This window comes from Trachurus trachurus (assembly GCF_905171665.1).
Source record: "Trachurus trachurus genome assembly, chromosome: 20".
In the NCBI taxonomy this organism is placed as follows: Eukaryota; Metazoa; Chordata; class Actinopteri; order Carangiformes; family Carangidae; genus Trachurus; species Trachurus trachurus.
Window position 1 is genome coordinate 14233643 of NC_139911.1, and position 26748 is coordinate 14260390.

General features: G+C 40.7%; 2 protein-coding genes across 8 annotated transcripts in view; both read right to left on the reverse strand.

Annotated features, from left to right (window-relative positions):
* kiaa1217 (KIAA1217 ortholog) overlaps window positions 1–20290 on the reverse strand; it is a 113143-nt gene extending 92853 nt beyond the window's left edge. For all 7 annotated transcript variants that reach the window (XM_083995486.1, XM_083995492.1, XM_083995485.1 and 4 more), the window contains exon 1: window positions 20175–20290. In XM_083995486.1, the coding sequence (XP_083851612.1) occupies window positions 20175–20244 (70 nt within the window). In that variant the 5' untranslated portion in view covers window positions 20245–20290. The remainder of the gene's footprint in view (window positions 1–20174) is intronic.
* Window positions 20291–22345: 2055 nt separating this feature from the next.
* Window positions 22346–24395, reverse strand: otud1 (OTU deubiquitinase 1). The gene has a single exon (XM_083995030.1). The coding sequence runs from the start codon at window positions 24262–24264 to the stop codon at window positions 22912–22914; it is 1353 nt and encodes a 450-aa protein (XP_083851156.1). The 5' UTR covers window positions 24265–24395; the 3' UTR covers window positions 22346–22911.
* Window positions 24396–26748: the final 2353 nt, after the last annotated feature.

Consider the following 26748-nt stretch of genomic DNA (forward strand, 5'->3'; position numbering starts at 1 on the left):
GTTTGCCAGAAAAGGCAGCACACTGAGGCTGAAAACAACAGAGTTCTGACAGGAAACCAAAATGAAATCTGTGCATTCATCACCTCAAGCCTGATCCCTTTCACATTATACAATTGATCTATTGTTGATATAAAAAATATTGATTACTGGAGCCTTAACTTCCAAATGACTGCCTCTCTGTATCAAAAGCACAAAGGCCAAGTTTATACAGGGCTTGAGGTGGATTGTTGGGTGGTGTTGGTGGGGGTGGCGGGGGGGTTTGGGAGGCAATTGTGGGGGAGTGGTGTACCTCTCTGCTGAGGATTAAGGTTGAGTGTGTTTTCCAAGCCCTCGGGGTTCGGTTGTTTCTTTCCTACATTCCATCTCAGAGCTCCCTCCCAACCATATCATGAGTCATTACTGACTGTAACATTCACTCAATATCAGCTGCTGAATCAGTTACTGAGAGCAGGCTACAGAAGTGCACAGACACACAACAGTAACCTTGGGCATGAGGAAACCAGTACTGCAGCAGGTCAGGGTGCCTGTGCATGCACAACAGAGGTCTGAGACCACGGTTGCAACTGTTCCTTTCCTGGCTTTCATCTCATCCACCATGATGCATTACACATCGGGATAGAAATACCATAAAAAAAATCTTTTAATTCACAACTTACTGGAAATTGCTGCATCATCTAAAAAAAAGATTGAGTTGATCTTAGTGGGAAAAGCATATTACAGAGTGGCAAACTCCGTCAAAGCGGGCCTACAGTAAAACTGGAATGTTCTTCGGAATAACAATTTCTTACCCGAGCAAACAATCAATATTTCATCACAGACTTTTTAGTAGTTCGCGGACTCATGAAATGAACATCTGAATCTGAATCTCTATCTGGAACACACACTGTAGCTTAAATTGGCCGACAACATCAACAATGACAAACCATGCCTTTTCTTTCTAATGTGAATTCCTTTAGTTGTAGCTGGTGCCTTCTCTCGACTCGTGGGTGAAGGAAAGTGACTCAAAGGCAGAGGAGAAGTCCATGAGACGATGAGACTTGCTGACAGTCGGGGCCAATTAGTCTTAGCGCTCAGCTGCTCCCAGGGGAAAGCCGCCCAACATGTCACATTATCTGCTGCATTAAGTCACAGTAAATGCAGCACTGATCATGGCGGAGGGCGCCGAGCCACTCATTCAACAGGTTAGAGGAGATGGTGGCCCGGTCAGGAGAAGGTCTGTCTCTGTTTGTTTAAGAGACAGTTGATGATAATGGCAAAGATTGATGGAGGTGAGCTCAGGATATTGACAAACTGCCTGCGCTTTAATAAAACAGGACATATCCAGACTGATGCTGAACATTCACAACAACACTATGAATCTTTCTCGTAAAAGCATACCACAAGTGCAAAAGTTTGATTTCCTCCACGCATTCATTTTGTTTTACTGCGGAAAAGCTGCATGTTAAAACTTGAAGGATGGTGCATAGTCGAAGAATTGATAATCAGCTGCCAGAAAGCATTACACTGACAAACTATGTTGTTAAAATTCCCAATCCAGAAGCACTCAGTGAGTACATGTCCCTGCCAAAGCTGTAGGACTTTGCAAATTTGTTTTTGCAACAAAAGAAAATGTTTAGAAATGTTAAGTCTGAATCTGGATCTCCATTTCTGTGAGTTTGTCCATGATGATGGATAATAATAGGAGCAATTTTCATAGCTTTAGAGAGAAGGGTAAAACAAAGCTGATCTCACAATGTTAACAAATACTAGATATCCGGTGCCAAAATTAAACACGTTCCAAATTCTCCTCCAGATTTTACTGGACTGCATTTAGAAATTTTAAAGGTTATTACACCAGCAGGGAGATGTACAAAGACAAAGCTCCTTGACAGAGGCAACATGCTGAGATGGGTGTTTTTTTTGCTTTTCACTTCAAGTGACTCTTAGATCTTTCCAAGCTGTTCAAAAAGTGCAGATAAATAAATGGTGAATGGTGATGTTCATCTGTCTCACTCAGTGATGAATGGTTTAGGAACAAATGGCTGGAATCAACCTAAGCATGTACGTGTATAGATTTGGAAATAATTCACATAGACAGAACAGACTCAGTTTGTAGTTAACAGGCTATAAGCTGTTTACAAAATGATTTATGGACTCGGTTGTCTCTTCTTTTAAGTGGCTGTGATAGCAGAAAAGGAAAAGCTTTGGGGAACAAAGTCTTGTCATCTCATTCTGGTGAGTCCCTGTCCCTGGAAATAGTAGAACCCCCTTTATAACATGGGCCCATAAGAGGATTATTGAAACAGATGCTGAAAAAGGAAATGTTTACCTCAAATGTTCTCAGTGGGCTCGTATGATGAGAGGCAACAAAACAACGCAACAAACAGTGAGTCGATATTGAGTTGCGTTACAGCTTTCAGTGACAGGGGATTCTGTATGAAGTCCCTCAGTCTGTGTCATCATGAATTCTTCCTCCTTATGTCCTGTCTCTGGGGCCCCCCTGTGGCCTTATGAATCACTTCTGCTCTTTACTCTCAACATGCGAGTTATTCACATACTCAGAGAAAAAATAAAGATCCCAGCTCACAGTTTGGACATGTCTACCTCTAAACTCTTATTTTCAATCAGTTTCCCCCCAGAGGCAGCGGATACACATCAAGCTCACAATCTCGTCCCGTCCTTTACGCCTCAGCATTTTAGGAGAGTTTAGCTTCTTATCTGGACAGCCTGTCAAGTGTGTTATTGGAGACAAACTGAATGCCCCTGCCTTAAGTGTATAAAGAGGATATGGGAAGAGACAAACCACCTCTCCATTCAGACTGATGTAAATAAGAGGCTTCTTCATTCTCTTTATGGCTTATTGATTTTTAGTTCGATGGCTGGCTGCAAGACAGAGGAAGAAAAGAAAAAGAGGGAGGGAGAGATAGCCAGAGAGAGAGAGACGGAGAGGAGGAGTAGCAACTGAATTCTGATACAGCAGCATCTGTCTGGGAACAAAAGCAGTGCCACCTTAATGACACGTCTCACACCACAAAACAGCAGAAAAAATGTGTAAATAATTGTGAAAAAAACACACCTAAACAAATCTGGAAGACTGGAACAGAAGCTTTTTGAAACTGAGATAGTGTACGATAATCTTATTGTCAAGATTCTTATAATGATTAATGTTTTTTTTTGTCTTTTTTGGCATGACATCATATATGGTTTTTGTCTCAGCTCAAATATCAAAAACAGTGAAAGTAAGTATGAAAAAAAAGTGTTGAAGCCTCTCTTTCAGATGTGGTGGGAAACCACTCATACTCATGTCATGAGGAGAGTATTCTAATGTTACAGTGAAGGAATTAAGTAGATGAGGTTTCCAGAGTCAAAATCTGAGGTGTTTTTTGATTCTGCAGTCAAATGAGAAGGCCACTTTTGGCACTAATACGCAGCCAAAAACATAGGCAGCCAAAACCTTTCACATCAGCTCAGGAAACAGAAAAAGGTTAATATATTGAAATGAATGCTGATTTCTATGCATGGGAAGGAAATGGAGTATTTCTCCAAGAGGAGATGTATCTAAAACTTTCTGTAACTATCTGTTTCCTCCACCTGCTCTTCTTCACCAGAGCTAAATTTGACATGAATACACAAACACAAGCATGTGAGAACACGCTATTCATGCACACATGTAAGCAGATAGGCACATCCACACCATAAGGACCTGTTAGATCACGCTGTCAGCATCTTGTAAACAGCTTGAGGAGCTAAAGCAGCTTTGTGACTCATATATTTTCTGTGCTAGTTTTCTTCTGCCTTTGGATCTTTAAAAAAAAAAAGAAGGAAAAAGGGGGACATAAAAGCACCATAAAAGCCTTAAAATACTCAACAAGTCTTCAAGTCTAGATGCTTGTTAATCTGACAAAACATGACAGATATATAAGATGTCATTATGTTTGGAAATGAGCAAAAGTGGACTGTGATTTGAGCCTCTAGGGGGCAGCACTGTGCACACTGGAAATTTAAAACTTTGGGGAAAACTGAAAAAATACAAACACGCAGTCCAATATATGATGTATGAGACATGTCTTTACACATAACTCATGTCTAAAGTTATTTCAAGTCAAGAGGAAATTCCACCACATCTGATCAAACTATTGCCACATTCAATTTCTTTTCCTTGTCCATACTTGTTTCATTTCCAGTGGCTCAGCTTCAATGGAGGATAACAGTGCAAAAAGCAAATTAAGATGATTCAGTCTTCAATGGAGAATTCTTGTTAAATGTAAGGTTAGAAATAGTGGAAATTACCAACATCTATGAGCATACAAATACATGAATAATGGCCTACATGAGAGTAGACAGAAAAATGCTGATATGTCAATACAGAGCACAGGAGACCACTGTAAGGCAGCTCATTATCTGCCATTATTTTGTCAGTTATTCAGTTTTTCTTTTCCTTTCTTTATAAAATGTTTGAAACAAGGGGGGGATCCAATTATAATTTTAAACTCAAAGCTCAAACACACTTAATTTACTGTTGTTTATGAAAAGGAAAAGCATCAAATTATCATAATTAGCTAATTGTAACCACACAATTTGGGGTTTAGCTGTTTTGCTTGAAAACCAGTAAGGACAATTAGCTAGTGGTTTCCGAAAGTTGGATATTCAATAACTTTGCAAACATTTTTAAAAAAAAGTTTTCACTTTGTCATTATGCATACTTTCTGACGCCACTGTCATTATTGACATTTGTTAATCCACTAACAGTTTATTTACCTAACTGTTGCACCTCAAGGCAACTGAAATGTTTAATGTGTATGATCCATCCTGTTTTAAATATGCTGCACAAGAATCTGCTTCTTGAACGACACAAACCATAACCTGGTGAAGTAAAAATTCCTCTGCAGTTTCCCTGGAGGGTTTTCAACTTGAAGTAAGTCATGTTTTATGCTGATGACTCCCTCTCTACCACTGAAGCAGCAGTGCACCCAAATTTATGCTCACCGGGTCCATTTTATTTTTGACCTTTAACATGTGAAAATGCCATTTGTCTTAGTACTCTAGAAGGGGATTTTGAATAATCTGTGTGTCTGTGTCTATATCTGCATGTGTGCATGTCTGTGTGTGTACACATGCTTGCCAAGAAAGTAGCTTTTCATTGGAGGTTTTCATGGCTTGAGTCTCTAAATCAAGCTGACAGCTTTCAAATGACCGATTATCATCCCCATAAATTTGCATACTTTCACCAGTGAAAATCATTCCACTCAACATCACAAATACATCGGTCATTAAAATTATATAATATGTTGTAAATCACACTGAGCCAAACTGTGCGGGAATTTTACAGTCTACAATTCACAGGGTGGATGATCGTATAAAACCTTGTATAGGTTCTCTTAAAGCGTAACCTCGGCCCGAAGGCATTCAGTGTTGCCACTTAACAGCGTGTATTAAAACCAGAAATTAATTTCAAAGCTTAGTTTATCTCTATATCTTTATAACCTATGTCTGCACTGGCAAGATAGATTAGGCTAGCCAACCATGCAAACATCTCTACAGAACTTCATTAATGTGCATCTCTGCCCTCCCCTCACAGCGAGGCAGGAGACTTGGCCAAGTGCTTGGATGTGAGATGATGAATATAAATGCTTTTCCAAACTTTAAGTCATGATAACAGTTTAAAACGAGCTACAGTAACAAGCACTCTTGCATGGCTGAAAATGGCTTGAAGTGGGAGCGGTGCGATGGGGAGGGGGGGCGTCATCGTATGATCACAGACCGTCACAGAAGCAGAGAGAGGGAGGACTGGGAGGATCACAGTGGTTTGTTTATAAGTCTCATGCTGGTGCTAGCATGACTTTCACAACTTACATAATTCTATTTTAAAGAAGCTGTTACATTTCTCTTTTAAAAATGTAACGTGTCACTCAATAATCTGGCAATTCTGTAAAGTAGGGGGCAACAGTTAATTAAGCATATTCAAAATTGGTGAGGTGAAAGTTTTTTTGATAACCTGTATCACAAAATTCTGCAAAAACAATCACAATATGATTTTTTGATCAACAATTTCTTCTTTTCTTTTCTTATGGCGTAAAAGCAGTCCAAATCTATACAAAACACACATATAAGTGGAGGAAACAGAAAAGTGTTGAGAGATGCCTCGGGGTGAAAAGATGAGATAATTAATGTTTACGGTGCTGTGTGTGCAACATGTTAACTGCGGTGACACTAAACACTAGCATCCATATGAGAACGCAACAGGAAGCCCTCCAACTGTACTCATAAATACACACCAACAAGCACACACACACACACACACTAGCACAGCCACACAAATACACAAGGCTTCAGTCAGCAGCAGAGATCTGCTGAGCAAACAACATGGGCCAGGGCCTGGACAAACACAGGACAGATAAGTATCTGATGCAGAGGGACACAAAGTGATGAAGAAGACACAAAGAAGGGCGCATGAGGGCACTAAATGTGAAGCTTGAAATAGAGTTGGTGTAAGAAATGAATCAGGACTAAAAGATAAATGAATGATGGAGGGAAAGATGCAGGATTGAACGGATGAAGGACAGGTGAGGGAGTGCTTTATGAGTCTGGTCTGATGACCAAAAAAAAAGAGAGAGATTCTTAAGCTTCACTTCTCTTCATTATGCTTCCACAGGAATAATGAGGCCCAGTCTTTATGGGTTTCCTCTATGGCTGTAATCCGAATTAACAGTCCAGTTCCTCAGCTAGAAATAGCATTGACTTGAGGCTAATTGTAATAAATTGCACAAAGAATAGCTGTAGATGATTGTTGACAGCCCAGCCTATGGGAAACAGTAAAAGTGCGTCTAATTCTACTGTAGGACAAGCGTATTCTCATGCCACAGCATCTGGAATTTATCTACTCAAATCTCAGGCACACTTCGGGGGAAAAGATAGGAGGGTCCCTAAGTGTCATTTAGAGGTGAAATGTTTCACATCCACTGAGTGACAAGAGTACAAGGACTTGCTTGACAAAACTCAATCACATCCTCCAAGAGTCTACCGGGGATAGTAATGGCCCCACAGTGGCTCTTTGTTTCCCAGAGTTAATTCATCAAATGGTGTCTTTTCAAGAGGAAAGGCAACCTGACTGGAGCGCTGGCTCACACGTGTTTTTGATCGGCCTTCAATTTCAGAACGTGGGTCAGGGGTTAGTCAGGCCCACCCCTTCGTCTGACCTCTGCCCTGACCCTTTGCCTTGTCTCGGATTTGTGTACACACATGTTTCAGTGTTCGCGTTCGCTCGGGACTGAGTCGGACCCCCGTCGGTGTGTTTCCTGTGCCTGCGTCGCGCTATTGGTCTCCCGACCCGCACCTTCAGCTTCCCTAAGGTGGTGATGAAAAGACTTCAGAGGCCTGATTCATCTGGGCCAAGGCCTCCTTAATGAAGTGATGAACTCACTCCGAGATGCAGACATGCTCTGGGTGCCGGAGACGCTGATTAGAGAAAGAGCAGGAGGGAGGAGGAAGTAGAGGGGGAAGAGGAGGGAGAACAATCTTCCTCTCTTGAGGTAGAACTGGTCCTTCAATCTCTGCTGCCCCTCTGCTCCAAGTGGAAGAGGATGGAGGATGGGGGGTGGAGGCGGCTTTGGCCAAAAACCCAGGAGTCTGATCCTCATTAAGAAGCACAAAGAACATCAAAGACCAACCTCAAACCTCTATCAGTCAGGAGCACCCAATCCCCATGATATTAAAACTCCCAGGCGCCTTTCAGTGTCAAGTTCTGAGGCAGGCAGAGGGGCTCGGGTGACTCAGGGGTTGGAGGACTTTAAGGTCCTGAAGGTCAATGGAAAAGTTGAGCTAAGTTCTCCTCACATCAGTGATTGGCCACTGCTGAATAAGCTTTCTACTGAGAGGGGAAATAGCAGGAGATGATAACTAGCAGCTGTGGGTAAATGTTAACTAGCAGCTGTGAGTAAAAGGTAAAGTATTCAAACAAAAACAAAAACAACACAAATCTCCATGCTGTCTTAAAACCGAATAGTTTCCTCAGACCTCAGACACGGATCAAAGGTCTGCGTTGCTCTCCAGGTACATTTATTCTCTCACTCTGAAGTTGTATCAAGGTCAGTTCTTCTGCTGCCATATAATCCTTATGGCTCTTCCAATAAAGTTAAGAGCCTGTTCTGTACACTGCTGCTGCTAATATAAGGGTAGAGGGCCTCTCAGTGACTATTAAAATAAAAAGCACATACCTGTACATCATTTTTCAAGCGCATACTAATCAACACATTTCTATCACATAAAAAACCCTAACTCATTCTCAAGAAAGAAGGGAACAATTAGAAAATAGAAAAATGTTTCCCAATAAAAAAAACATGATTTGGGGGAGTTTAATTAAGACTTAAGTTAAAATGCAGGAGAATAAGCTGTAAACACAACACTGACATAATATTACACTATGAAGTTGCCATTAGGAGGATGGTGACCAGTAAAGTAGTGAACAGTAAAACCAAAACAATAAGCTGAAAGACAAACGCCCTGTAGAGCTGAAGGGAACTGCAAGGTCTGAAGATAACTGCCTGTGAGTTTGTTAATATGCAAATATTGACTGGTACAACTTTAAATAAAACTATTTTTCAGTAGTGGAGAGACACCTGGCAATGATATTACTATTCAAAATTATGTGGAAAAGTGTGACAAAGCCATTCTTTATGTGAAACCCACAGAGGGAGCAATAAGAAGAAAAAATAAACCCAAAGAAGAAAAAGAAAAATAAGTGAAGTAAATCACCTCACTTTTCTGCACTTCCACTATAGAAGTCGCCGCCCTGGAGCTGATTAGCTGAGCCTGTCAGCTCTTTATACAAATGGACCTGTAACCTTTTCTCTAGAGAGGTATGTAACAAACTATGAGAAAGGTGCACTGCTTGGTTACATTTCAAGGCGAAGATAAATATTGAGCACACATTCCACCCTGGTGGTCCGAAATGTACAGCTGGGCAGACTCAGGTCACAACAACACAGAACTGCTGAAGGGGCTGCTTCTAACACAGACACAACAGCCATCAAACACACACTGATAACTCCTGTTTCAGTGCTGGGACATGAACCCAAATGAAAAGGCATTAAGAGTTTGCACAGTGGGAAAACACACAATGGAGCACCGCAGCTCCTCCAACACACAAATAGGCTCAAACACAAACGCACCCACAGACACAGAATGCATCTGTGTATCATTATCTGAGTTAACACGCAGTTATGCCGTGGTTAGGAGTCACAAAGGTCTTAATAAAACACAATCTCCCACTGGTTTGTGAAAAGCAAATACAGTTGGTGATAGTTCAGACGGAGGACAGCAGACAAAACCCATGCTTTAATTCATCCCGCATGACAAACACAAACATCTAAAGTATCATCAAGCTGTTGTTTTATTCATTGTTCTTGGAAATATTTTCAGCAACATAAGCACTATGAATCAAGAGAGGAGATTATTAAAAGGCTTTTTGACAGCAACACTCTAAAAGTACAGCATCCGTAGGTTGGAGAGTTTTTTCTTTTCTTTTTTTGATTGACCGTGAGGAGCTGAGACTGAAGGACCTTGCTGACCTCGCCAAAAGGTCTGATGACTGCTGCCCCCTCTTTGGACCCAACCATTAAATCTCTTACACAACTGCTGGCCTTTGCAGTGGTCCCTGACAGCCAAGTCCGCATCCCTGTAACACGTAGCTCAACATACATAACAGAGCGGCAGCAGAACATATTTGATTGTTAAATATCACTGAGGTTCCCGTGACCACAGCAGCTGTGAGAGCTCAGATAAGCTAAAGCGAAAGGTACGTTATGCTGGGGAGGGCCCGGGAGTGGACACTGTGACAATATCACCACAGTAATCAATCATAACAAAGACTGGGAAGTCTATAGGGAACTACATTAAAATGATAATGTAACCTTGGAAGAGAAAATGTAACTCGACAATGGATAGACAGAATTTTCCATATGTGTGGCTAAATTGAGTGAAAATGAAAGTGCAATGATCAGATTTGCATTTTCCGTTGTGTGACCACACTACAATGAAAACGGACAGGGTTACGAAGTCAACGGGGGGGTGGGGGGGCTCTGTTTTTGTTTACTGCATTTGAATAGTGTTCACTGCACTGCAAGACTATGAAATGCCAAATGCCGTTTTCATTTACAAATTGTTATAAAAAGGCATTTTAATGTTCATTGTGACTTAAATATTGCTTAAATGGACAAATGGGTCACATTGTGTTTATTGTATTTTAATAGTGTCTACTTTCCAGTGAGGTAGGACTTTCAAAATGTGAAACATGATTTCTATTTATTTTCTCTTTAAATAGTAAAACTAACATAAAAATACTAATTGGATTATTTAATTGTCTTTTTTTCTACCATACATATATGTAGAAATTATGACATGAAAAGACAAAGAGGAATTACATTTTAACTTTTAAGTTTTCATTATCACTTAAACATAGTCCCCTATAGGCAGCCATACTGTATTGTGGGTTAAACATTTTAACTGGTTGCAATCCTGCAACAGAAACAGGACAAAAAACATTGTTTTTCACGAGTCGCCAAATTATTCCTCAAATCAAGAAACTTGACCGTAACTGGATTTATATGTGGTAGGTAGGTGAATAAATAGAAAAGGTTCTTAATTAAAAAAATAATCCTTTGTCTTCAGATTACAGTTTGGATCAAAGGATCAACAGCCATTTGCTGATGCCAGCGCTCCACACTTATTGGCAAGCTGGTATTTCATAGACTTTCCAGGGAGTAAAGTGGATTAGCCCAACTTGACCTGAAAATTCTCAGGAAGTGCCAAAGAATCTACTGCAGTGCACAAAGCAATGCGTATATTCATTTCCTCATTCCCACATAGGAAATGTTGCTGATAAAGTTTTTTCTATAAGAAGTTTGCTGATAATGCAATAGGTCGCTGCTTATTCTGCCACTCAATTTTCCCTCTAATCATCAAAACTGGAACTTGCGACCAGTTGGAGTGGATAATTGCAGTGTGACTGTGCTGAAGGTGTTTCTCATCAGCTGCGGAGGAAGAAGCAGCAGCTGAAATGTGTTGTAGGATCATCACTGAACTTCTCAGCACTTTCTGGATATATGCTTTCCTCCCACAGGCTCTCGCTGTGACCGCGCCCAATCAGTGGCGTCCTATCCACTTATAAACACCCAGTTGTATCGTTGCACTAAACCTCCCATTTATCACATTGACAGGAGTGGCTTGTGGGTTATTGACTGGGAGGGGATTTTTTTCCCATCCGCAAGCTCAGTTATCAAATTAGATACTAAAGCAAAATGTTTGGAATGTGAAATGAGTGGTGTCAGATGCCGTGTTTTTAGCCAAGTGAGCATGAATTGCTTCTAATCAGGAGGAGCTTATCAAATACACAGTATGTTGCCGAGAAAATAAGTCCAGACATGTGTCTCTTATAGGCTATCAGTTGTGTTGTAATCTGTTTTAGTATATTGCATATCAAAGCGATGCATAACTTCCCGCAAAGTAGTACTAGATTGCGTAACAACATATCAATCATAGCAAGACTCATACGTGAATGTTAAAGCACTATATTAGACAATATCCTCATTTGCTTTCTTGCTCAAAGTCTGGTGGTAACTGAGGTCACCAGGAACCCAGCGGAAACTTCAGGAAGTCTCTGCTCCCTGTCAAGAAGTTATCCAACACATACTGTAACCTCAAAGACAGTAAAGACCACAAATGGTTAGGTTTTTGTACGGACAAAAGACATACATTACCTGTTTACAGGTGGGTATACCTCCTTTTATGGTCTTTTACATTGGTAACAATTAGGATTGCAGACACAGGAGTTCTTTTGTGAAAGTGTGTGCGTGTGTGTGTGTGCGCGTGTTGTGTGCCTGTGTGTGTGTGTTTGTCTAGGCCGACCTCTGTGGCAGTGATCCAGATCTTTTGATTGATTTGCAAAGTCATTAAAATCACAGTTGGTGAATAAGAGACTTGATATCGTCAGCATGGAGTTTGAAGATAAGCCCAAGATAAACCTAATTACCAGGTACCCACACACACATACACACACACACACACACACTTAATATTAAGCGTCAGTGCACAACCTTACGTGCATAAACACTGCCTTCATTTTCTCCCACACGTACCTATTTGATATTTTCCTTTGAACATGACCTCGCCGCAACATCAAAGGAGAGGCTATTTGACTTCTCAGTCATCTGTGTCCAAATCAATTTTTTGTTCCTGTTGCTTCTTTTAAAAAAAGCAAGAAAAAAAAGCACAGTGTCATCGGAGCTGGCATCATGCATCATTAGTGCTTGGGGAGTGCATGCAGAGAAAGTTATTACACCCTGTATCACAGCAGCACAGGAATACAGCCACATCGCCTCTAATCATCAATAAAGAAGCGCCGAAATTTCAAGACCCGTTGCTCAGGACGGATGAATGACAACTGCGCCTGAGAGCTGTGGCACCCTCTGGGAGTCATCATTTTAACTGTGTATATTCCCTTCTGTGTATCCGATCCTCCCAGACTTAAGATGACAATAAACAAGACAGAAGTGTCTGTTTACTCCCCAGCCGATTCCACAGGCGACATAAGAGCAATGGTGGGGGGGTGACAACGCTGTGGTGTCTACAGGCGCCGAGCAGCGAGCGCCGACTCAGCTGCAGCAGCAACAAAGTGGCTTTAAGTGCCTGGTGCTGAGATGTGAATGTGTCACCTGTTGCTGCTAAACAGGTGAGCTTCATTATCTCCCTATTCTTCATATCTGAAGGTGGTGAAATTTTGCATCAACATCATGTGCTGTGCTGTGCTTTTTTTTTTGAGCGAGAACTATGGGATACTTCATCACGTCCTCTTCAGGAAGGAACTCGTGATGGAGATTCAATGAGGAAATAAGAAAGCTGGGGAAAAAATAAAAAAAATAAAAAAATAAAAACAGGAAAACATCTGGTTCCTCTCCACATAACACCGGCATCCCGCTGCTGGAGAGACAGAGAAGTCAGGAGAGGATGGATAATTCATTAGGCACGCAAACTTTTGTGATGCAAAGCCATTCAGCGAGACAGAGAATTACTCAAACAGGAGTAATTCTAGCCGTAGGACACCAATCTACCATCTACTGTACAAAACATATTGCAACCCTATTGTAAATCTCTGTGCTATATCATCTTTTTTCTTTTCTTTTTTGGTCTCAAAATACAGTCTCTCTTTGACCTAATTTCTCAGAGTGACCTTTATGTTAACTCGCCTTTCTCACAGACGCTTTAATGAGGGAACAAAATGTCACAAGTCAGAAGATATTCTGCAATGTTTTTTCAAGAATAGGCCAAAGAGAAGCAAAGTACTTTTACTTTCTGGGGTCTGTAACATTAGTGGCCAGAATGATGTTAAAGGTTCAGTGTGTAATAATTGGCAAGGTTTATTGGCAAAATCTGATATACTACCCATGAATATATGTGTATAAGTGTATAACTGCTATAAAATAAAATCAGTTTGGTTTTCGTAGCTTTATAATTCTTCTTTCATAGCAAGGGTATTGCTTTAGAGAGTGTCACCATCTTGCGCTGCCATGTTTGTATGGCAGCCCGAACGGAAAATTCGGCCAGAACAGAGAGCACGTTTCGTGTGCATAAATAAACCAACAAAGAAGCAGGTGGAAGGAAAGAAGAAGGAGTAGGAAACAGCAGACATATCGTAAAATGGTTAGGACCTTCACCTCATCGCTCCATGCTCCTGAAATACTCCCACTCGTCCCAGTCGTGGTAAACAAGTTTTTTTGTCCTCGGAGTGCTGCAAACTAGAATCTGAACGCTGAATATCACAGTTTTAGCCCCATATTACACACTGGACCTTTAAAAGGTCAAGCAAAAATGGAGCTTAAATACACTTAAATATTTTCAAAATATGGTCCCGCTGTATGTTAGGCTTCTACGAAATTCCTTTAAGTATTCTGATTTCTATTTTCACAAACATAAACAACCCTTTCAGCTGAATGATGTAAAAGAAAATGTAAAATAAATACGAATCTACACCAGTGAAATACAGGCATTATAAATTGCATTGAAAATATATTTTCAGCAAAACCTCATGCATGCAGACTGTGACTCAAAAGTACACTCAGTATGTGAGCAACAGAAAAACAAAGTGGTTATCAACTCAAGGTTGCCACCTTATATCACAGAGCAACATCCCCAGTTAAAGCTAGAAAAACAAGAGGACATTACTCCCGGGCAGAGAAAACCACAGCGTACCCTTAAATCTTTGTGTTTTACACTCTGAGAGGAACTTAAGAGCCCTTAGGGGACAGGCTTTTAATCCGCTGTGAAAACAGCTGTTTGGCATCGCAAGGGCCTGGCTATTTCCAGAATGATCATCTCAAGTGCCTATCCACTGTGATCAGCATCTTCAGCAGGACAGAAAGCCTACTAGACGTGGCATTTGACACCTTCTTTGAGAGGACAGCAGATCAGTAAAAGGTGACATTAATAGTAGTGAGTGAACTATCTATAGAAAATATGTCTAATGAAATTAAGGCCATGTTTTATCCTTACCTTCACGTCTATTTGATTTGCTTTCTCAGAGAATTAGACGCTGTGACGACAGGATGTGCCCCTGGTTTCTAAAGCTTGACACTGGGTGCAGACGCCATCTGCATTCCTGAGCTGGTACAGAAGCACATTCTGTGATTATCATTCCAGCACAGCATTTCACATTTCCCATCGGCAATCGCATAAGGACAAAGAGTGATAACATGGTGCTATGTTTATTATTTGTCCTGGACATCCTGACAAAGAAACATTGATAAGTGACTACAACGGTGTATTTTTACCTCCGGCAAAGTGGAAACTCATCCAAAGTGAGTGTTAATAAGCTAATGGAGTCAGCAGCACTGCATGGGCTCCTGTTAATGATGACAAATTGTTTTTACTGCTAAGCACTGGTGTAGTGTAAAACAAATTCTTAGACTAAGAAAAAAATGTATACCTTTTGTTAGAGAATCTCATTAAAGTAATGTCAGGCGAGGTATTACATTAGCATATGCAAATATCTTTCACTTTTTAAAACACCCAAGACACAGATACCACCCTGCTGTCTTCATTTGAATGTACAATCTGCAACTTTTCACACATTTGCAGTAAAAGTTTTTCACAAACAAGCTGTTTAATTATTGGTGTTATTGCTTCCTATTGTTGGTCCACGAGGACAATTTCACCGTCTGCAATATGCACACAAATATCTTATTAACTTTAACTGATGAATGGACAGCTGTGACAGACCACATTCAGTCAACAGCACTTCTCCACACTGCACAGTATGTTTGCAATGTCATACATACCTCAGAAAGGTGCAGGCTTTAGTCTTCAGACATAAGATATGCAAACATAAACTGTTTATAACAGCTTTTTAATATCATATTGCACGATAGCATCTCTACTTTTTTTTGTTTGGCTGCTGCTGTGTAGCCACCATTCTGGTTAAAAGTCACACTTCAAAGCTGGATTATAGTTTGTTTCATCCCCAATTCAATTCCATTATTACAATCATTTAATTTAAGGCTACAAGTATTTCAGTAACTGGGACATTCAGCCTAATGGTTGAGAGACATAATATAACCACAATGTCCATGGTTCAATTCCAGGTGATTATTTTTGCTGCATGTTATATCCGTCTATCGCTCTCCATTGGTCAACAAAACAAAACAGCAGTAGCACAAAAAGTGTGCTAAATAAGATTATCAACAAATTAATAGAGTAATTGTTTAACTGGAAAACAGTGACATGTGCATATGGCTACTTCATTAAATTGCTTGTTATGTCTGACCCAAAGTTCAAACCAGAGTGTATACAGTTAAGCATCTCATTAGGCAGAAGAAAGAGGAAAAATGTTACAAATAAGAACCTGGACTGTGGTAATATCTGGCATTATTGCTCAATAGATAATGATGAACAATTAATAGAATCAAAGTAGTTACCTGTTTGTTTTCTGTTTGACTGATTGACTAATAAATTCATCGCCTATTTGTATATGGCTATAGCTAAACTGGAATAATATCTAGGGCTGGTTGGTTTAATAAATAATATCATCTAAAATAAGTAATAGCAGTCTCATTATATATAGGAAATGTATGTACATTAAGGGCAAAGGGCATTTAATCGCACTGTGGACAGAGTAGAAGCAGATGGTTGTTGAAAGAAGGAGGAGGATTGCTGCAGATCAACAGAAAATTTGGACTCACAACAAGTCTATTTAATTATCTTGGCTTTGAGGACAAAGAGACATGACAGAGTGAAGTTTATGGAGAAAGACCATGGAATGAGCCACAGTAACAATCATCAGTTAAGAGCGTTTCTTGGCAGAGAGTGAACCAAGGAGCAATTTAAGCTGTTCCTTACGAAGATCAAGTTAGCTGATGTAGCTGGATGCTAAAGTGCTCCGCTCTCTCTCTCTTCATGAGAATCGCTGCCAGACTGATGGAAATAGAGAAGCCCATATCTCCATTCAGCCATCCAATCAAGACTTCATATCTGTCTCCAGACACTGTTGACATAATCTTCTAATGTTGTTGGAAACTTGAGATGAACGAACACTGAGGCTGAGAGAGCAGCTGCCATCGTCGCCGCTTTAGCCAGTGAATGTTCAGCTATCAGATGACAAAGTCAAAGCAAAGTACATATGTAGAAGGATGGTGATATGAGTGAGGACCAATATTATAGCTCCTGTCTAAGTCTAAAGTCTAAACGTCATGCCAAGTGATGACGGCAGTGCTTGTTAGTATTAAAGCAGAAGTAAGTGATATATTTGTGTTAATATAAGTCTTAAATAGTTATATCTTCCGACAGCAATCACTTACATAGAGTGTTTGGACCGAAACACGGGTCTGTCAGTCCCTCTGCTCTGCTCTGAGCCGAGGAGAAAACATTTATCGTATCCTACAGTTTTTATCCAATGAGGAGAGAGAACGTCATGCAGGGCTGTGTGTGCAGCCAAGGGACGCCGTGAATGCGGTGACATAGGGACGAGGACTGTTATGGTGCGTTCAAGGCAACTCGTAACTCGTGTTTTTCCGACCTGTGAAGTCATACCAGTTCGATCTGGTACGAGTTCACGGGTCAGAAGTTACGAGTGGCCGTTATAGTGACTTTCACCGGTAAAACAGGTCGGAAAAACACGAGTGGGTTGCCTGGAACGCTACAAAGTCGTAAGTTGTGACTTGAAGCTGTAATCTACGGTTTCAAAAGCCTGCCTGGAACGCAGCATTAGCCAAAACGACCGGATCGCTTACTTCTGCTTTAAACAAACTTGAAGATGTCTGGTATCAGAGGTGAGAACCAGGAAAGAGCTATTCTGGCTCTTTGCAATGAAAACATGTCACAAACTCCCAAGAAGTACTCACTGAAGTCAAAATGAAACAGTGGAAACATGCTTCAACATAATCATAAACAAGGGAGAAACATGCCTTCAGATGGATCTCCAAGATTGAACTGGTACATGTGGTATATAGTTTAATATCGTCCATGATGCAACCAAAATAAATATTTGTTAAACAACTTGACCTCGCCTTCAAAACCACATCCACACTAAACATGTTTTTTAATATTTCAGCCTTCAAGCCACATTAACCCAGAGTTTCTTGCTACCAAAAACAAATTACCCAAGGCAATCTCAGAAATGGATACGTCTGGCCTTTTTGAAAAGTATTCACACACAATTTTCAACCTCTCACAACCTTCATTTAGCAAATAACAGCCTTTTCCCACTGCATTATGAATGCTCAACTTGAGTAGACTTTCTTAAGTAAAGGTTTTGTATAGTGCAAGTACTTTTTTGGATGACCTTCACCAAGGTACCAAACAAGCCAGTAAGACAGCAAAGGCTGATGTGAAAACACTGGAGACTGCTGATTGATCAGAAAGAATCATCACTCCTATGTCATCACTGGCTGAGACATAGAACAAAGACAGCATTTTTAAAAAGCCAAGCCAATACCCACTGGTCACTCTAGCCCCTCACATTTCTGTTTCTGGCCGCCGAGGAGGTGCAGATGTTCCTCTGTGCAGAATCCCTTCCATATCCTTCATTGTACATGTTTGTCTAATGTTTAAGATGATGTCATGGTGGCTTTATGTGTGTTGTCGCCATAGTAATAATGCTGCATTGAGGGACTTTGGAAAAGTACCTAGAGGAGCCAAAAGGAGACCGAAGTGGAAAGGTTAAAGTAATAATCTGTCAACCTTTCATGTAATTCTCATCCATTTGCTGCTACGCAACTGGCACACACAGCACGGCAATGATTCGACATTATAGCCTGTTTATAAAGCCTTTGAATTTGCTTTACTGAGGCTGTCCTGGAAAACTTCTCTGGCACACAGAAATGAGTGTTTTTCATGCCGGGTGCAGCAGCAACAGTAAGGAAAAGATGATAGTTAATAGGCTTCCCTCTTTAATAAACTTCTCATATCTGCTGTGGTATTTCATCTGAGTGACGCCAAGATCATTAGCTGCTATAGGAGTAAGAAAATGATTGGAGTGATGGATGAGCTACTTTTCTTCTGCAATCTAGTTATTTGCATTTCACATGTCTAATATGAAGAGCGAATGAGTATTCAATCTTGGCTATCTATCTCTGAGAGATAAATGTTGAATGGGAAAGTGGTCCCAGACTTTTGGACCCCATTGTAAAGGCCAGTTCAATAAGTCCAGCAGCAAGGTCTTGAATGGGGAATGGTTGTGAGGTTGTGCATGTGGATGTAATATATGAGAGTCTGTCTGGGAGTGTATACATCAGAGAGAGAGAGAGAGAAGGAGAAGGGACTGAAACTTGACCCCACTGTCACTTGCCCCTGGACAGCAGAGAGAAACGGATGGGCTGAGTCAGAATGTGTGGTTTGCTGCTGAAGCTGCCGTTCTGTCTTTCCACGCACCGACCCAGCATGCCCTGCATCCGACCTGAGCTCAACCTCGCACACGATGTCAGCACTTCTGACCACATGCATGCCATTGATGGACTGTGACAAAACACGCAAAAACACAAACATCAAACTGCCAGAACAGCTGCCATCGTGGATAGAAATACATGGCAAAACACGCATATTGCGGCGTCATAAAAACCAGAGTGTACTGTGGATGCACCCCTCCGGAGGGCTTTGCAGCAAACTGGCAATTTTCCATTGCATCCTTACTCACGTGTCCCGTCACTCAACCTGTCACCATGGAGATGAGCTCAGCTTGTGTGCGTCTCATGCTGTAGTGCATACACTGCAGCACATAGCAGCAGAGGCAGGCACAGCTGACACAGTCACACCTCATAAGCTATCTGAAGCACATCTTTAAACTATCCACTCCAGCAATAAATGAAAAAAAAAAGAAAAAAGAAATACACTGCTTCCACTTAATAGCCTGGCTATTAGGTGCAGTGAAAAGGCATCCCAAGGTGAGCATCACCTTACTACGACAGAGCATGAGAAGTGTTACACTCACTGAGGAGACCTGAGGACAAAAAGTTAGCAGCGACACGTAAAGGGCAACTGCCACTTCAGGTAAGTGTATTAAGCGGGGACTGAATGGGATCACACCAGTGATGCCCATGCAAAGTGGATCTCAGGTTAAGGGTCAACGCAGCCTCTGCAAACCAGTCATGCAAGGGGAACGCTAGCACTGGGAGTATAACGAGCAACATACAGCCCATGAGAAGCAAAAAATATAAGGTCTGAAACTGTCATCACAGAGACAAGATGGCAAATATATTGTTTGATAAAGTGAAGGCACAATGGGAATATCTATTAAAAATCTATACTTTAGCAGCTGGGATTTTTCCTTGATTGTATGGTTAAGGAGAAATGATTTTTGGCATGTAATCATGCATTGTTAGGGTAATGGTGCACAGCTGTTTCCCATCACTAAAGACAGCTGATGTTTTAACTGTAATCACTTACAACATCTTGGCTATTACAACACCATACATGAGAGATCAGGGAAGAATTTTTCCAATGGGGATTCTTATGTGAAAGTAGATTGAACTCTTTCTTTCTCTTGTATGAACTATACTGAATATTATTAATATTAATCTTGACAATGACAAGCCTCATAAATCCTGCCCTGAAATCCCTTTTTCCCATGTATTTTTTTTTTCTTAAAGAGTTTCTAGTTAAACAGAGAAAATCAAGGTCAGAAACAGAAACAGAGATGAAAGATTCAAATTTCTTACTGTGAAATTTGGGACTTCCTTTGTGATCACTGGGAGGGAGGTCCGCGAACTGAACCCGGTGTCCCGACATGTCCGATACCACTTCTCGGGTCAAGCCACGCGACCGCCGACTTGGGTTCCTCGGTTCCTTTCGGGTTGTTTCAAAGTATCCGGTAACTTCCGAGCACCAGGGGCGGAACTGCGTCGAGCGGACCGCGACCCCCCTCTGTCTGTGTTGGCGCGTGGGAATCCTTCACAGCCAAAGCTTCACTTAACACTACGAGCACCGGTGGGGATCCGTCTGTCATTGACTTTCCCTTTGCCTCCACTGTGTGTATGTGTGTGTATGTGTGTGTGTGTGTGTGTGTGTGTGTGTGTGTGTGCTGACTGTGCGCCAGTACTGCGGTGAAGCAGCCCCGCTCAGTCCACTCTCACCTGCCCCCCTGCCTCATAGTTTGATCCGAGACACACTGGAGCAGGAAGCGGCACTTTCACCTCCTCCAGCATTAAAAAAAAAAAAACTTTCCCTTTTTCCTCCTAATGTCCACACGACTGCAGGGTTACGTCACCACTGTAAAGCTTTCACGGGAAATGATGCAAAAATTGCCCCATAATAAAGTTTAAGTAGGAAGCTGCACAAACATACAGATGTTACATGGATTTCGCCCATTGTAAAAAAAAAAAAAAAAAAAAACATGGGACAGAAATCATCCAGTCAAATCAGTCAGGAAACTGAATCAGTCAAACTGTCAACATTTAATCTGGGTCATAAAATCGAAGTTAAGGAAATGGACTGACCAATTATTCAAACTTAATAAAACACATTATTTGCAGCATCATCTGTTTGGCCTGAAGACATGTCACAGTTAATGTTTGTAGACGTCAGAGATCAATGCAACAAATTACCCCAGTGCTGTAGATCCAATACTCCACACGTTGTAGTCAGTTAAATAAAAAAATAAAAAATAGATTCCTAGATACAGTAACTTTGTGAAAGACTTTATGGGGGGTTACACTGCCACCTAATGGAGGAGAGTTGCAACTATATCTGTGTGCTGACATGGTGTCAGAAAAGGTGTGTTGACCCTGAATGGCCCACCTCAATAAAATGCAAATTAAAAAAAGAAAAAAACATTGATTGCTTATACATTTATTTTGAGTTATATATATAATTATAAGGAGGTTGAAATGTTTTACAACTGAGCAGTTCACAACTCACAAACTGTTATAAAGCATCTTTTTACAAATGGATCACATGAAAATGAGGTCACACCAGAGTTTAATCACATATACTAGTCTAAACCTCACCCTAGTACAGAGTACTCTGTGTCTACACAATGTTCGCACAATGTTCGCCCCTTAAAACTAACTTTAACGGCTGCCTAAATTCATCTCACTCTTTGCTGGCTGTTAAAAGAACATTAATTTGCTCCCTTGCCAAGTCCTCCATCATAATATTGATTAACTTTTGACCTACAATATTTTAACCACTATTATGCATATGATATTAGATACTGAAAAGATTAGCTCATATATTATCTAATCTAAGCTCAAGGCAGATGTCAAATATGACAAATTTAAATTGTGTCTCCTTTTTTCAATTTAAATGGCACAAAGGAGAACACTATAGTTAATGCAAGAAGAACTGTGTGAAACTGTAACCAATGAGCCAGATCTGGGAACCACAATTCACTCTTGATGCAGCTGTCTCACATTTAAGTATGAGTAAGCTCCCATTAACTTAATTAAGAGGCAGAAACAACAGAATGAATCTACAAACTCCAGTGACATTGTACTTTGGTGCACCGGCTTCAGCTTTCAGCTTCCACATAGCGCGGCTCCCTTGTGACCCGTGTCCTGAGACCACAGTCACTTAATACAGCCAGTTCTGCAGTCTGACCTGAATGGGAAGCTGCAGGCTCCAGGGTCGCTGCATGTAATAAATTCCAAACATCACTCTTCACTTTAGGTCGTCAGGGGGCGGGGGGATGAGTGCCACACACATTACCTCATCTGGCCTGCTTTGATGCAATTTAATAGATGGATCCCATTACAGTTATGTCCAAACTTGAGCCCCCGAGTAAGCATTGTGATTATCATTGTGATCCTCAATAACAATTGTGGGCAAGGGATGAAAAATCAAGCAATGAGCATGTCATCTAAATATGAAAACATGACAAATTCAGGTTTCTTCCAAACTTTATTTTGTCAAATTCCTTAAAAGAAACTGTAACAATAGAAAAACAAATCCTTTCAATTGGACACAGATCAAACTCTCAGAACTAGTCGGATAGGACTTTTGTGCAAAAGAGAGTAGCTATAGACAGATACTGAACAACGTAGCTGAGACAAAATGCAGACCAAGTCTGTTGGCGTTTGAAAAGATTTGGAGATTGCATAAAAAGCACAGGCATGATAGAAAAATAACTGGTCTGCCAATAAAAGGCAAATAAATACTATAGACTCAAAAGCACTTACATGTACAGTATCAAGATTAAAGTGTTTCACTCATGATAACATGACCCACATGATCAAGGAGAACAGGCTCGCACACTTTCAGACTCAACCATCACTCATTTTCCAACGTTGATATATATATACAAAATCCTAAGCACGTGCACTGCACTTCCTTTCTCTCACAATATAAATCTTATAAAAATCACTTAAAGTATGTAGAAACTAAGCAGAATCAAAAAGAAAGAACAGATCCGCACTCCAGGGCAACAGTGTGTGTCCTTTAACTTCCAACTTATTTCTTTCAGGCAGATCCATTTTGCTCAATGTACATTTTGGATAGTGAGGCTGCCATGGACTTTGCCAGTTCCTCGTCTCTTTTCCTCTGCATCTGCGAGTGCCTGCACCAGTCTTCGTACTCTGGGTTGGGGAGACATCTGTCCAACAGGACGTCGTAGTGACCGTTGCTGAGCCAACTCAGCCAGACAGCAGGTTTGGAAGCGTCCTCCTCCCCGAGATAGTGCACCATGGTGGACACGGTGGGGCTCTCCAGACTCCCCCCTGTTGTCAGGTGGATGTTGACATTCAGCATCTGGCTCATGGCGAGAAGCTCGGGGTAGCCGGCCCAGGCCCCGTCCTGCGCCGCGTTGATCAGGAACTCTCCTACATCCCCTTCGATGATGGGGTTGAATTCATCCAAATGGTCGGCGATGTGGTGCATGGTCTGCTCCCTGAGCTCCCCATGTCTCGCCTGGTCCCCATACGTGGCTTTGCACACAGCTCTGTACAGGCAGTTGCCATCTGGAATAATGTGGTACCTGAATTTATTCCTCTCCTGGAGGTACTTGTTTTGTTTCTCCACTTCAGCCAGGTACCGGGCGACTTTATCATTAATATCCCCTCTTTCTTGGCATCTCTGGGGAGGGCATTCCTGCAGGACGCTGAGCTCAAAGTCCTTTCTCTCATCTTTGCCACTGCTCATATCTCTAAAATCTTCCATCATGAGCTCTCCAGGCTGAGCTGCCCTGGAGCTGACTTGCTCCTGCTCGTGCACCGAGGCCCATCCGTTGCTTCTCGGGGTGGCATTAGTCACTGAAACCGCATCATCCTCACTTGAGTTTTCCACCATCCTCTTGTACCCTTCTATTCTGGGTCCACAAACATTGTTACGGGCGAAGAGCTGATCTCCAACCAGCTCTGGACAGTCAGGGAAAAGCTCATCTGTCCCATTCCTCAGCTGATCTATGAAGTCAACTATCAGATCAGAGTCACAGTCATTAGAGAGGATGCTTCCTCCATTATGGGAGTTAGGAGAGGCTGGTTTGGATTTGGACTCTCTCACGATATGGACCGGCACGGCCCTCTCCACTCCATCCGGTCGGCGGATTAATATCTCAGCGGTGGATGTGAAGTAAATTGGCCTCATAGATGAAGCTTCGTAACAAGAAAAGGCAGGCATGTTTGCGGAAGGAGGTGGCTCTCTCACCGGATCCCCGTTGGTCGTTGAAGTTGGGTCTGGTGGAGTGAATCTCGGTTTGTCGGGCTCTGGGGAACTTGAGGCTGTCCCGTTCAGTCGCTGGGATCCGGTCGATAAAGTTATTGTAACTTTGCGCGACGACCTCGGGTAGTGTGTCAGCACACTGTTGTACAGCTGCATTTTGAAAGAGTCCTTTATACTGAACGCCGCAGCCGGGCTGCTACGGGAAGATGACAACAACAGCTAAAAATACTCTGGATGTCATCAACAACAGCAAAGTTGTGGGGAAGGTCTCCATGGTCCTGAGTCCTGTTACCATTGACACAGAGACGAGTAGACTGTCCAGTTTAGCCTTCGTGCGTCATTTGCTGTTGGGGTGCCTCCCTAATTTTAGACTTGAAAGTGTAACAGGACTCTGCCTGTTTGAACAGGGTCAAGTAACATTGGATGAAGCCTAGTTTCCCTTAAAGAGCTTTCAAAATAAAATTCTGTTGAAGAACATTTACTAAAATTTCTGTTTTTTATCAATTCCATTTATATTAGTGAAAATAACAGTGGGATTTGGATTCATTCATCATATGTTTACCACATGTAAGTATATGCTGTTAAGCCCCACAGAACGTTGGTTAGTGTATTAGCCTACAACAAATAAGTAATATATGGCTTTGTTTCATTGATCAATAACAATACTTTCAATAAAAGTGTAAACCCAAAGCAGTTAAAAATATTATTTGAGATTTAAATTGGAGACTTTGAGGTTTCTTCTTTTTTTCAAAACCAGTTACAAAGCTGTTCTTAAAGATGTTGTTGTGTTTTCTTTTATGAATATATATATTATAACAAAAATCATCAAAGTAAGCAAATCAAGATTGGTAACTTACATGAAAAAATGCCAAGTTGTCACATTTTGTTTCTCTTCTATTCCAGTATGCTGTCCCAAGAGCAATAGCTATGGGGAATTAGGGGGCATTTTAAAAAAAAAAGAAAAAAAAATTCAAATATTTTTTTTTTTTTGCAATTGGACTTGAATAGCAGAACAAAATCAGAGCCATCAAGATATTTTGATTATATGTTCAGGTTTACAGAAATCTCTTGGATGAGAAAACAAAGGTGACAAATGGTGGGAGTGGCACGCACCTGTTCATTTTATTTTGAAAGCTAAATCTCCAGTTTCCCGGTAATGTTCTAACTATCTGTAGATGACTTGACGTATCTCTCCTTTTTTCACCTCCTGACTTTTGCGCAGTTTGCCCGCAAGTCATCAAAATATAAGGATATGATTTGTCATAGCCAAATCATATAAGTCATAACGTACCAAACGGTAAAACCTGAAAGAATATGTTTTAGGATTTTTTTTTTTTAACATTATAGATAAGCACGACCAAAGTTATTTCAATATGGAGATGAAAATTGAATTAAATAATCAAATGAAACCTCAAAGCAATTACAAAAGCGGACTTTATAACTTAACTTTATGAATGTGTGAATTTTAGGGTATTTCAAGATGCCTTCAATTACAAAATACACCTTTACAATTAGAACTAGAAATGGGCTTACTGATATTAAAATAAGCTACTTGTTATTGTTATAATAATAATAATAATAATAATAATAATAATAATAATAATAATAATAATAATAATAATAATAATAATAATAATAATGTTATTATTATTATTATGTAACACATAGTAAGCTACATAAAAATGGAAGTGACTGATATTAATTTAGCCGGCTGCTACTGTTGCATTCCTAACTTGTTACCATCTCTATTTTTAACACATTGTGTTACTGTTCCAGCTTGTCCCGTGTGAAACAGTCACAGCACTACTTGTCTTTGCTAAGAATTTGAGCGCTCAATATAGACATTACCACAGAGGAGCTGCAACTTAGGATGAGCTGCAACTTAGGATGAAAAGTCATGACATATGCTACTCAACACTGACTTTGTATGGTGGGCTGCCCATTTGAATTTATGATGGTTTTGTCACTCTTCTTAAGGACAATAATACAATAGTATAGCCTATGAGATGGATCACGTTTGTAAACAGTCTCTTCCTCTTCCTGGGATGATGTATCAATGCAATATGGATGTTAATATTATAGAGAAATAATTTTGTCGCTGTTTGTATTCTTTTCCTGTCCTGTCTTGTGTTTTTAACTGGACCCAGAGTCTGTACTAATAAATTATCTATCTATCTATCTATCTATCTATCTATCTATCTATCTATCTATCTATCTATCTATCTATCTATCTATCTATCTATCTATCTATCTATCTATCTATCTATCTATCTATCTATCTATCTATCTATCTATCTATCTATCTATCTATCTATCTATTTTATATCCTGAAAGGAGGTCAATGTTAGATCAGCATCAGATGAAAGGTTAAAACATTGAATGGTTACAAATTGTCGTTCCCTGGTCTGTCACATTGCAACATATCAACCACCAGGGGGAAACCCTCGCCCTCATGTTTATCCTCCACGTACAGTACCAAATGTGCACACACGGAGGCGACATTTAGCTACAGAGAGAGAAATAAACGCCTGTCTGGAACAAATGCATTCAAGAAAGAAAAAAAAGACGTTGCTACAGCAGCTGTCGCAAGGTTGTGCACGGCATACAAATGAAGGCATTGATCGCTTCCTTCATCCTACT

What these genes read in the sequence shown, in the direction of transcription:
- otud1 (XM_083995030.1), bottom strand. Translation starts at nt 24,264, where the DNA reads ATGCAGCTGTACAACAGTGTGCTGACACACTACCCGAGGTCGTCGCGC.